This window comes from Oncorhynchus tshawytscha, unplaced genomic scaffold, assembly GCF_018296145.1.
Source record: "Oncorhynchus tshawytscha isolate Ot180627B unplaced genomic scaffold, Otsh_v2.0 Un_contig_3324_pilon_pilon, whole genome shotgun sequence".
NCBI lineage: Eukaryota > Metazoa > Chordata > Actinopteri > Salmoniformes > Salmonidae > Oncorhynchus > Oncorhynchus tshawytscha.
Window position 1 is genome coordinate 1 of NW_024609683.1, and position 13,454 is coordinate 13,454.

General features: G+C 44.7%; 1 protein-coding gene across 1 annotated transcript; it reads left to right on the forward strand.

Moving 5' to 3' along the window:
• Positions 1-282: 282 nt before the first annotated feature.
• On the forward strand, positions 283-2,634 carry LOC112242134 (toll-like receptor 13). The gene has a single exon (XM_042316927.1). The coding sequence runs from the start codon at positions 402-404 to the stop codon at positions 1,680-1,682; it is 1,281 nt and encodes a 426-aa protein (XP_042172861.1). The 5' UTR covers positions 283-401; the 3' UTR covers positions 1,683-2,634.
• The last annotated feature ends 10,820 nt before the right edge of the window (positions 2,635-13,454 follow it).

Sequence of the window (13,454 nt, forward strand, 5' to 3'; positions counted from 1 at the left end):
TCACTTTGTTAATCAATGTACAAATACTTTTTGCAAAACAATTCATCTGTCTTGTTAAGCTGCAGTATCTGGACTTGACACAGAATTTAATTTCAAACATTGAAGACTTTGCTTTCCTGGGATTAACAAATCTGGAGTCCTTGGACATTACAAGTAATAAGATAACACAGATAAATGCAAACACATTTTATGGTTTACATAGTTTGACATGGTTAGACCTCAGGAACAATCCACTTATTCACAACATTGAGGCAATGTCTTTCACACACCTCATGTCTCTTAGACAAGTGTTTCTCGGGCAAGTGCACAACCCACTAACAGAACCTGTGATCAAGCTGAATCTGACACTTATATTTGGTGGAATTCTGAGTCAACTGACTCATCTGTACATTAGTTCAGCTATGAGGCCAATGCAGTTGACTATCGGCAGTAACATCACATCTAAACAGAACCTGAGTCTCCAGCTCAAAGGCCAGACGGTGTCATTTCAGGACTGTGACAGACCTTTCTTTCAGTCTGTAACCCATCTTCATGCTGAAGCTGAAGAATTCCTTTGTGGATCTGAATTCATGGGAAAGTACTTCACGTCTGTGGAGACATTTGACTACAGATCGAAGCTTTCAGCTAAAAGGGTTGATTTAACATCAATTAATCAGCTGATTCACCTGAGGAAACTGACTCTACGACAGGTGGATCTTTTAACACAGCGTTCTGCCGACATCATTTTTCACAACTTGACCAAACTGGAGGATCTGGAACTTGACAACTGCAGGATTTATTCTTTAGAGGGGAGTTTAACTAAAGACTTGAAATCTTTGAAAACGTTGTATTTGCATATAGAGAACATTTATAATGTATTCTACAGCTTTACTGAACCTCTCTCTAGCCTTAAGCTTTTGACGTTTAATAATTTACAGATGTTTTGCAGTTGTGACAATGCTTGGCTCATTACATGGGCAAAGGGGTACAGGCAGGTTGAAGTGATCATGCTTGGTCCGTATGCTAAAACCGGTATGTATGCTTTGGAAGACTTGATATGCTTGTCGGACAATGGAATAGACACGCCTAATTATGTCAAGTACACAGAAGCCAACTGCACAACCGAGGTTGGCTTTGTGCTCTTTGCTGCAACTGGCCTGGGAGTCCTGTTCTTCATGCTGGTGGTGTTCGTCCATAACATCACCCTTGGCTGGCTGTCGGAGGACATGCGATCCAACACCAGGGGGCGCTACCACTACGATGCGTTTGTCTCCTATAGCGGGAAGGACAATCTCTGGGTGGTGGAGGAGCTGCTACCTAACCTGGAGCAGAGGGGTCCACCTTTCCTGCGCCTCTGTCTGCACAGCAGGGACTTCCAGCTGGGGAAGGACATTGTGGAGAACATCACAGACAGCCTCTACCGGAGCCGCCACACCCTCTGCCTAGTCAGCCGCCACTACCTACGCAGTAACTGGTGCTCTCTGGAGATGAAGCTGGCCACCTACAGGCTGCAGGTGGAGCAAAGGGACATCCTCCTCCTCATCTTCCTGGAGAAGATCCCCCCTCTCCAGCTGTCTGCCCACCACAGGCTGGCTCGCCTGCTGAAAACCAGGACTTATCTGGACTGGCCCCAGGACCCCCATCAGCACCAGGCATTCTGGGACCGACTGTGGGCTAAACTGAAACCTCTGTCTGAAACGTGATGTCAGAGGTTGATGTACTGTAAGACATTCTGGACTGAAATGTGTCATCAGAGGTTAATGTGGGACATTGTGCTAGTGCAGATGTAATGTTGACACACATGTTGAGGTATGGTATTTGTCATTTAAAGTACTCCGTACAAATGTCAACCACTATTTGGGATTTGTTTTGACAATTCTGGTGAAGTCCTTTTAAATATTCTACCTGCATTTTTTATGATTCTTCTGAAATAATCCTGTTTCAACTTCTTAGAAAAACCTCTTAGAAAAACTTCCCCAAGTTTGAACAGATTCTGTTTGTATTTTTCAACACCTAATCGCTAACCCATGTCTTTGTTTGTAAATGTGTTGCTAAGAGGTACTGAAAAAGGGATTTAGCTCTGTTTCTGTTTTACTTCAGAGAACAACTACTTTACGCTGCTGTGAATAACAATACATGAATGACCAATGACCATGAACCTGTTATTAATGACCACGACGCAGTGATTTAAATTTCAACATCGATCAAAGAGTTCTGTATAGAAATGTAGTTGCTATTTCTTTAACTAAATGTGTTTCTAGTTGTTTTACTAAATATTTTACTTGTTCTTTATCTAAATTTGTTGCTAGTTGTTTATCAAAACAACAAGCAACTACATTTTGTTAAAGGTGCTGCTTGAGTGTTGCCTGTATATAGTTCACCACACATGTATTTGATACATGTCTTAACTAGTGGGTGTGGGGAGGGGTACCCCTTTCTGGACAATGAAGAAATGTTTGTGAGTTGGAGGAAACCTAGTTTTGTTGTGTTATTTCATTATTGTTTATACATTTGATAAAGACATACAGCCGAAATTTTGGAAACTGGCTTGTGTTTCTGTTTTTAAATAAAAAGCATCACTGCATTAGAATAACTCCGGCGCCGACAGAGATGGCCGCCTCACTTCGCGTTCCTAGGAAACTATGCAGTTTTTTGTTTTTTTACGTGTTATTTCTTACACTAGTACCCCAGGTCATCTTAGGTTTCTTTACATACAGCCGAGAAGAACTACTGAATATAAGATCAGCGTCAACTCACCATCAGTACGACCAAGAATATGTTTTTCGCGATGCGGATCCTGTGTTCTGCCTTACAACCAGTGTAACCGAGTGGATCACATGCAGCGACCAAAAAAAAAAAACGACTCAGAAAAAGAGGGAAACGAAGCGGTCTTCTGGTCAGACTCCGGAGACGGGCACATCGTGCACCACTCCCTAGCATTCTTCTTGCCAATGTCCAGTCTCTTGACAACAAGGTTGATGAAATCCGAGCAAGGGTAGCATTCCAGAGGGACATCAGAGACTGTAACGTTCTTTGCTTCACGGAAACATGGCTAACTGGAGAGACGCAATCCGAAGCGGTGCAGCCAGCGGGTTTCTCCACGCATCGCGCCGACAGAAACAAACATCTTTCTGGTAAGAAGAGGGGCGGGGGCGTATGTCTTATGGCCAACGTGACATGGTGTGATGAAAGAAACATACAGGAACTCAAATCCTTCTGTTCACCTGATTTAGAATTCCTCACAATCAAATGTAGACCGCATTATCTACCAAGAGAATTCTCTTCGATTATAATCACAGCTGTATATATCCCCCCAAGCAGACACATCGATGGCTCTGAACGAACTTTATTTAACTCTCTGCAAACTGGAAACGATTTATCCGGAGGCTGCATTCATTGTAGCTGGGGATTTTAACAAGGCTAATCTGAAAACAAGACTCCCTAAATTTTATCAGCATATCGATTGCGCAACCAGGGGTGGAAAGACCCTGGATCATTGTTACTCTAACTTCCGCGACGCATATAAGGCCCTGCCCCGCCCCCTTTCGGAAAAGCTGACCACGACTCCATTTTGTTGATCCCTGCCTACAGACAGAAACTAAAACAAGAAGCTCCCACGCTGAGGTCTGTCCAACGCTGGTCCGACCAAGCTGACTCCACACTCCAAGACTGCTTCCATCACGTGGACTGGGAGATGTTTCGTATTGCGTCAGACAACAACATTGACGAATACGCTGATACGGTGTGCGAGTTCATTAGAACGTGCGTTGAAGATGTCGTTCCCATAGCAACGATTAAAACATTCCCTAACCAGAAACCGTGGATTGATGGCAGCATTCGTGTGAAACTGAAGGCACGAACCACTGCTTTTAATCAGGGCAAGGTGTCTGGTAACATGGCTGAATACAAACAGTGCAGCTATTCCCTCCGCAAGGCTATCAAACAAGCTAAGCGCCAGTACAGAGACAAAGTAGAATCTCAATTCAACGGCTCAGACACAAGAGGCATGTGGCAGGGTCTACAGTCAATCACGGACTACAGGAAGAAACCCAGCCCAGTCACGGACCAGGATGTCTTGCTCCCAGGCAGACTAAATAACTTTTTGCCCGCTTTGAGGACAATACAGTGCCACTGACACGGCCTGCAACGGAAACATGCGGTCTCTCCTTCACTGCAGCCGAAGTGAGTAAGACATTTAAACGTGTTAACCCTCGCAAGGCTGCAGGCCCAGACGGCATCCCCAGCCGCGCCCTCAGAGCATGCGCAGACCAGCTGGCCGGTGTGTTTACGGACATATTCAATCAATCCCTATACCAGTCTGCTGTTCCCACATGCTTCAAGAGGGCCACCATTGTTCCTGTTCCCAAGAAAGCTAAGGTAACTGAGCTAAACGACTACCGCCCCGTAGCACTCACATCCGTCATCATGAAGTGCTTTGAGAGACTAGTCAAGGACCATATCACCTCCACCCTACCTGACACCCTTGACCCACTCCAATTTGCTTACCGCCCAAATAGGTCCACAGACGATGCAATCTCAACCACACTGCACACTGCCCTAACCCATCTGGACAAGAGGAATACCTATGTGAGAATGCTGTTCATCGACTACAGCTCGGCATTCAACACCATAGTACCCTCCAAGCTCATCATCTAGCTCGAGACCCTGGGTCTCGACCCCGCCCTGTGCAACTGGGTACTGGACTTCCTGACGGGCCGCCCCCAGGTGGTGAGGGTAGGCAACAACATCTCCTCCCCGCTGATCCTCAACACTGGGGCCCCACAAGGGTGCGTTCTGAGCCCTCTCCTGTACTCCCTGTTCACCCACGACTGCGTGGCCATGCACGCCTCCAACTCAATCATCAAGTTTGCGGACGACACAACAGTGGTAGGCTTGATTACCAACAACGACGAGACGGCCTACAGGGAGGAGGTGAGGGCCCTCGGAGTGTGGTGTCAGGAAAATAACCTCACACTCAACGTCAACAAAACTAAGGAGATGATTGTGGACTTCAGGAAACAGCAGAGGGAACACCCCCATCCACATCGATGGAACAGTAGTGGAGAGGGTAGCAAGTTTTAAGTTCCTCGGCATACACATCACAGACAAACTGAATTGGTCCACTCACACAGACAGCATCGTGAGGAAGGCGCAGCAGCGCCTCTTCAACCTCAGGAGGCTGAAGAAATTCGGCTTGTCACCAAAAGCACTCACAAACTTCTACAGATGCACAATCGAGAGCATCCTGGCGGGCTGTATCACCGCCTGGTATGGCAACTGCACCGCCCTCAACCGTAAGGCTCTCCAGAGGGTAGTGAGGTCTGCACAACGCATCACCTGGGGCAAACTACCTGCCCTCCAGGACACCTACACCACCCGATGCTACAGGAAGGCCATAAAGATCATCAAGGACATCAACCACCCGAGCCACTGCCTGTTCACCCCGCTGCGATCCAGAAGGCGAGGTCAGTACAGGTGCATCAAAGCTGGGACCGAGAGACTGAAAAACAGCTTCTATCTCAAGGCCATCAGACTGTTAAACAGCCACCACTAACATTGAGTGGCTACTGCCAACACACTGTCAATGACACTGACTCTACTCCAGCCACTTTAATCATGGGAATTGATGGGAAATGATGTAAATATATCACTAGCCACTTTAAACAATGCTACCTTATATAATGTTACTTACCCTACATTGTTCATCTCATATGCATACGTTGATACTGTACTCTATATCATCGACTGCATCCTTATGTAATACATGTATCACTAGCCACTTTAACTATGCCACTTGGTTTACATACTTATCTCATATGTATATACTGTACTCGATATCATCTACTGTATCTTGCCTATGCTGCTCTGTACCATCACTCATTCATATATCCTTATGTACATATTCTTTATCCCCTTACACTGTGTATGACAGTAGTTTTTTTTGGAATTGTTAGTTAGATTACTTGCTCGTTATTACTGCATTGTCGGAACTAGAAGCACAAGCATTTCGCTACACTCGCATTAACATCTGCTAACCATGTGTATGTGACAAATAAAAATTTGATTTGATTTGATTTGACTCATTGTATTGTTCTATTCTAGAATGCCTCCATATTCTCTATTCTACAAGTTCTTAGATCTGACACATGCAGAACAGATACAGTACCTTGCGAAAGTATTCGGCCCCCTTGAACTTTGCGACCTTTTGCCACATTTCAGGCTTCAAACATAAAGATATAAAACTGTATTTTTTTGTGAAGAATCAACAACAAGTGGGACACAATCATGAAGTGGAACGACATTTATTGGATATTTCAAACTTTTTTAACAAATCAAAAACTGAAAAATTGGGCGTGCAAAATTATTCAGCCCCCTTAAGTTAATACTTTGTAGCGCCACCTTTTGCTGCGATTACAGCTGTAAGTCGCTTGGGGTATGTCTCTATCAGTTTTGCACATTGAGAGACTGAAATTTTTTCCCATTCCTCCTTGCAAAACAGCTCGAGCTCAGTGAGGTTGGATGGAGAGCATTTGTGAACAGCAGTTTTCAGTTCTTTCCAAAGATTCTCGATTGGATTCAGGTCTGGACTTTGACTTGGCCATTCTAACACCTGGATATGTTTATTTTTGAACCATTCCATTGTAGATTTTGCTTTATGTTTTGGATCATTGTCTTGTTGGAAGACAAATCTCCGTCCCAGTCTCAGGTCTTTTGCAGACTCCATCAGGTTTTCTTCCAGAATGGTCCTGTATTTGGCTCCATCCATCTTCCCATCAATTTTAACCATCTTCCCTGTCCCTGCTGAAGAAAAGCAGGCCCAAACCATGATGCTGCCACCACCATGTTTGACAGTGGGGATGGTGTGTTCAGGGTGATGAGCTGTGTTGCTTTTACGCCAAACATAACGTTTTGCATTGTTGCCAAAAAGTTCCATTTTGGTTTCATCTGACCAGAGCACCTTCTTCCACATGTTTGGTGTGTCTCCCAGGTGGCTTGTGGCAAACTTTAAACAACACTTTTTATGGATATCTTTAAGAAATGGCTTTCTTCTTGCCACTCTTCCATAAAGGCCAGATTTTTGCAATATACGACTGATTGTTGTCCTATGGACAGAGTCTCCCACCTCAGCTGTAGATCTCTGCAGTTCATCCAGAGTGATCATGGGCCTCTTGGCTGCATTTCTGATCAGTCTTCTCCTTGCATGAGCTGAAAGTTTAGAGGGACGGCCAGGTCTTGGTAGATTTGCAGTGGTCTGATACTCCTTCCATTTCAATATTATCGCTTGCACAGTGCTCCTTGGGATGTTTAAAGCTTGGGAAATCTTTTTGTGTCCAAATCCGGCTTTAAACTTCTTCACAACAGTATCTCGGACCTGCCTGGTGTGTTCCTTGTTCTTCATGATGCTCTCTGCGCTTTTAACGGACCTCTGGGACTATCACAGTGCAGGTGCATTTATACGGAGACTTGATTACACACAGGTGGATTGTATTTATCATCATTAGTCATTTAGGTCAACATTGGATCATTCAGAGATCCTCACTGAACTTCTGGAGAGAGTTTGCTGCACTGAAAGTAAAGGGGCTGAATAATTTTGCACGCCCAATTTTTCAGTTTTTGATTTGTTAAAAAAGTTTGAAATATCCAATAAATGTCGTTCCACTTCATGATTGTGTCCCACTTGTTGTTGATTCTTCACAAAAAAATACAGTTTTATATCTTTATGTTTGAAGCCTGAAATGTGGCAAAAGGTCGCAAAGTTCAAGGGGGCCGAATACTTTCGCAAGGCACTGTAACTGTCTCTAACTGAGGCCAGCTTTCAGCAGCTTGTCCAGGCTATCAATACTCTGACTACAGTAGACCACAGAGTAAGCCTGATATGTCTGGTTAACCTCCATTATCATGGTGTATGATGGAGACTCCAGCATTATCAGTTCTAGTCACAGATAAGCATCATCCCTCCAGCTAAAGGTCAGGTCTTCACCGGTGGTAACCTCGCCCGACCCCTGAAGAATTCTGCTGCTTGAGGTCTAAACTTTTATTTGATTTTACCCTTATTTTAGCGGGTACGTTGACTGAGAACATATTCTCGTTTACAGCAACGACCTGCGGAATAGTTACAGGGAAGTGAAATGTGCCAATTGGAAGCTGTGGATGATTAGGTGGCCATGATGGTATGTGAGGGGTAGGGGGGGGGTATGGGATGCAGGGTGGTATTCTGCTGACAAAAATGAAGAAGATCAGGGTACAAACCCAATGTGTGAGAGAATATCTCTCTATGTCAAAGGTCAAGGCATCCACAGGTCTTCTGAACAGGTCAAGGAAGGAGTAGGTGAAGGTCCCATACAGACAGCAGACAGTCCAGTTTATAATCCCATTGGGGTCCCAGTATTTATCAAGCTGACTACGGGCTCCATAGAGAGGAGGGGGGTACACAAATATGACATTGTCAGAGGGAAAGCCAGGGGGGAGGAGACTGGAGATGTCTGAGCTTCCTGGTTGGGTTGGATTACAGAGGTGAGGGGGAGGATTGATTGTCATCTGTCTTTGTGTTTCCCAGTTCTGATGCAGTTCCTGTCCTGTCCCTGTCCTGTTCCTGTCCTGTTCCTGTCCTGTTGCATGTTACATGTACAAGATAATTCAATAAAGTAATTCTAAAATGAGGTACTGTACTCTAATTCATATTTCATTACAATCTGCTGATGTTTTAGTGAGACTCAACGGTCTTCTGTAATCTATCATGTCCAAACAGGTCCTTCATGTCAATTGTGTTTTTATTGACTGTATGTTTGTTTTCAGGAACTGAAAGAGAGAGATGTAAAACAGGTCAAAATAGACTTTCACAAGTCATAGATGTCATAAATATGTCATAAATCTGGAATTTAGGATGCATCCATCCCCTTGCAGTCTTGGCTGGAGCCTTAGGGCCTTCCTCTGACACCACCTGGTATAGAGGTTCTGGATGGCAGGAAACTTGTCCCCAAGGTACTGGGCCATACGCACTACCCTCACTGGGTCGTACGCACTACCCTCACTGGGCCATACGCACTACCCTCACTGGGCCATACGCACTACCCTCACTGGGCCGTACGCACTACCCTCACTGGGTCGTACGCACTACCCTCACTGGGCTGTACTCACTACCCTCACTGGGCCATACGCACTACCCTCACTGGGCCACCCTCACTGGGCTGTACTCACTACCCTCACTGGGCCATACGCACTACCCTCACTGGGCCATACGCACTACCCTCACTGGGCTGTACTCACTACCCTCACTGGGCCATACGCACTACCCTCACTGGGCTGTACTCACTACCCTCACTGGGCTGTACTCACTACCCTCACTGGGCTGTACTCACTACCCCCACTGGGCTGTACTCACTACACTCACTGGGCTGTACTCACTACCCCCACTGGGCTGTACTCACTACCCTCACTGGGCTGTACTCACTACACTCACTGGGCTGTACTCACTACCCTCACTGGCCTGTACTCACTACCCTCACTGGGCCGTAATCACTACCCTCACTGGGCCGTATTCACTACCCTCACTGGGTCGTAATCACTACCCTCACTGGGCTGTACTCACTACCCTCACTGGGCTGTACTCACTACCCTCACTGGGCTGTACTCACTACCCTCACTGGGCGGTACTCACTACCCTCACTGGGCGGTACGCACTACCCTCACTGGGCTGTATGCACTACCCTCACTGGGCTGTATGCACTACCCTCACTGGGCCGTACCCACTACCCTCACTGGGCTGTACTCACTACCCTCACTGGGCTGTACTCACTACCCTCACTGGGCGGTACTCACTACCCTCACTGGGCGGTACACACTACCCTCACTGGGCTGTACTCACTACCCTCACTGGGCTGTATGCACTACCCTCACTGGGCTGTACTCACTACCCTCACTGGGCTGTACTCACTACCCTCACTGGGCTGTATGCACTACCCTCACTGGGCCGTACCCACTACCCTCACTGGGCTGTACTCACTACCCTCACTGGGCGGTACTCACTACCCTCACTGGGCGGTACGCACTACCCTCTGTAGCGCCTTGCTGTCAGATGCAGTGATGCAGCCAGACAAGATGCTCTGAATGATGCAGCTGTAGAACCTTTTTGAGCATCTGAGGGCCCATGCCAATTTTTGTCAGCCTCCTGAGGGGGATGAGGCATTGTCGTACCCTCTTAACAACTTTTTGGTGTGTTTGGACCATGACAGATCTTTAGTGATGTGGACACAGAAGAACTTGAAGCTCTCGACCCGCTCCACTAAAACCCTGTCAACGTGAATGTTTCCTGTAGCCCACAATCAGCTCCTTTGTCTTACTGGGACTCAGCAGAAGTTAGGCTTTCCTAATATGGACACCGTACCAATGTCTTACAGTAACAACTAAAGTCCTAGCAGATAATATTCATATGTGCCTGGAGCAACACAAACACTTAACACAGTGAGCATTACCAATGGCACACTATTCCCTATATAGTGCATTACTTTTGACCAGAATGACACCCTATTCCCTATACAGTGCACTACTTTTGACCAGGGCCAATAGGGCAATTTGGGATGAATGCACCGGGATCATTTCAGGCCTTCAAGGGATTTAATCTGATGATGCATCTGGTTGTTTAACGTCTCCTCGTGGGATTAAAGGGAAATTAAAGCCATGCCAGAGACAAGCAGGCAGATTTCCCAAGATGCCTCTCTACCTCTCTGTTCATCTCGTATTCGTATTCACCAGACAGTGGAATCCCCTATCTTCCCCTGGAATATTCCACATGTCTGTTCTCTGTTTTCTTCTGACAGGGTTGGACCTTGGCCCCAAAACAGCACACTGTGGAGCAGCCTATCAAAGCTTATTGTTTTGTTGCATTTTGTATGTCAAGATGTAGCTCTTGTTGGTTGTTGTTCTTTCTGTTGTTGTTGTCAACGTGATATGTATCCACGACAAAGAGGTTCCAAACATGTTGACAGAGAAATAGAACTATGTTTGCAGAGTTCTGATCACAATGACAACTCCTCCTCACCTCTGTGACTGTGTTCCATCACACTCTGGATTGATGGAAGTTCAAAATAAGACAAATGAATTCAACCCTTTTGCTACCTTTATATAGCATGATAATTGGTAATGAATGATTTATGAAGCATCTATACAGCCGTTAAGTAAGCATTTCACTGTAAGGTCTACCTGTTGTATTCAGCATTTCACTGTAAGGTCTACACCTGTTGTATTCAGCATTTCACTGTAAGGTCTACCTGTTGTATTCAGCATTTCACTGTAAGGTCTACCTGTTGTATTCAGCATTTCACTGTAAGGTCTACCTGTTGTATTCAGCATTTCAGTGTAAGGTCTACCTGTTGTATTCAGCATTTCACTGTAAGGTCTACCTGTTGTATTCAGCATTTCACTGTAAGGTCTACCTGTTGTATTCAGCATTTCACTGTAAGGTCTACCTGTTGTATTCAGCATTTCAGTGTAAGGTCTACCTGTTGTATTCAGAATTTCACTGTAAGGTCTACCTGTTGTATTCAGCATTTCACTGTAAGGTCTACCTGTTGTATTCAGCATTTCAGTGTAAGGTCTACCTGTTGTATTCAGCATTTCACTGTAAGGTGTTGTATTCAGCATTTCACTGTAAGGTCTACCTGTTGTATTCAGCATTTCACTGTAAGGTCTACCTGTTGTATTCAGCATTTCACTGTAAGGTCTACCTGTTGTATTCAGCATTTCACTGTAAGGTCTACCTGTTGTATTCAGCATTTCACTGTAAGGTGTTGTATTCAGCATTTCACTGTAAGGTCTACCTGTTGTATTCAGCATTTCACTGTAAGGTCTACCTGTTGTATTCAGCATTTCACTGTAAGGTCTACCTGTTGTATTCAGCATTTCACTGTGAGGTCTACACCTGTTGTATTCAGCATTTCACTGTAAGGTCTACCTGTTGTATTCAGCATTTCACTGTAAGGTCTACCTGTTGTATTCAGCATTTCACTGTAAGGTCTACCTGTTGTATTCAGCATTTCACTGTAAGTTCTACCTGTTGTATTCAGCATTTCACTGTAAGGTCTACCTGTTGTATTCAGCATTTCACTGTAAGGTCTACCTGTTGTATTCAGCATTTCACTGTGAGGTCTACCTGTTGTATTCAGCATTTCACTGTGATGTCTACCTGTTGTATTCAGCATTTCACTGTGAGGTCTACCTGTTGTATTCAGCATTTCACTGTGAGGTCTACCTGTTGTATTCAGCATTTCACTGTGAGGTCTACCTGTTGTATTCAGCATTTCACTGTGAGGTCTACCTGCTGTATTCAGCATTTCACTGTGAGGTATACCTGTTGTATTCAGCATTTCACTGTAAGGTCTACCTGTTGTATTCAGCATTTCACTGTAAGGTCTACCTGTTGTATTCAGCATTTCACTGTAAGGTCTACCTGTTGTATTCAGCATTTCACTGTAAGGTCTACCTGTTGTATTCAGCATTTCACTGTAAGGTCTACCTGTTGTATTCAGCATTTCACTGTGAGGTCTACCTGTTGTATTCAGCATTTCACTGTGATGTCTACCTGTTGTATTCAGCATTTCACTGTGAGGTCTACCTGTTGTATTCAGCATTTCACTGTGAGGTCTACCTGTTGTATTCAGCATTTCACTGTGAGGTCTACCTGTTGTATTCAGCATTTCACTGTGAGGTCTACCTGCTGTATTCAGCATTTCACTGTGAGGTATACCTGTTGTATTCAGCATTTCACTGTAAGGTCTACCTGTTGTATTCAGCATTTCACTGTAAGGTCTACCTGTTGTATTCAGCATTTCACTGTAAGGTCTACCTGTTGTATTCAGCATTTCACTGTAAGGTCTACCTGTTGTATTCAGCATTTCACTGTAAGGTCTACCTGTTGTATTCAGAATTTCACTGTAAGGTCTACCTGTTGTATTCAGCATTTCACTGTAAGGTCTACCTGTTGTATTCAGCATTTCACTGTAAGGTCTACCTGTTGTATTGGACGCATGTGACAAATATGATTTTTAATCTGATTTGATATAAAGGTTTAGCGAAGGCTTCATGAGCCTTAAATGTTATGTTTTCTCATTCTTAGATTGTGACCATAATGAATACATTCTTAAAATAAAGGATTGGTGGGTCCCCTGTGGGACGGTTGAGCTAACGTAGGCTAATGCGATTAGCATGAGGTTGGAAGTAACAAGAACGTTTCCCAGGACATAGACATATTTGATATTGGCAGAAAGCTTAAATTCTTGTTAATCTAAATGCGCTGTCCAATTTACAATAGCTATTACAGTGAAATAATACCATGCTATTGTTTGAGGAGGGTGCACAGTTTCGAACATGAAAAGTTATTAATAAACAAATTAGGCACATTTGGGCAGTCTTGACACAAAAGCTTGAACTGAAATGCAATGGTTCGTTGGATCAGTCTAAAACTTTGCACGTACACTGCT

Excerpts from the sequence above, each read along its gene's own strand:
- LOC112242134 (XM_042316927.1), top strand. The coding sequence starts at position 402 with ATGAGGCCAATGCAGTTGACTATCGGCAGTAACATCACATCTAAACAG.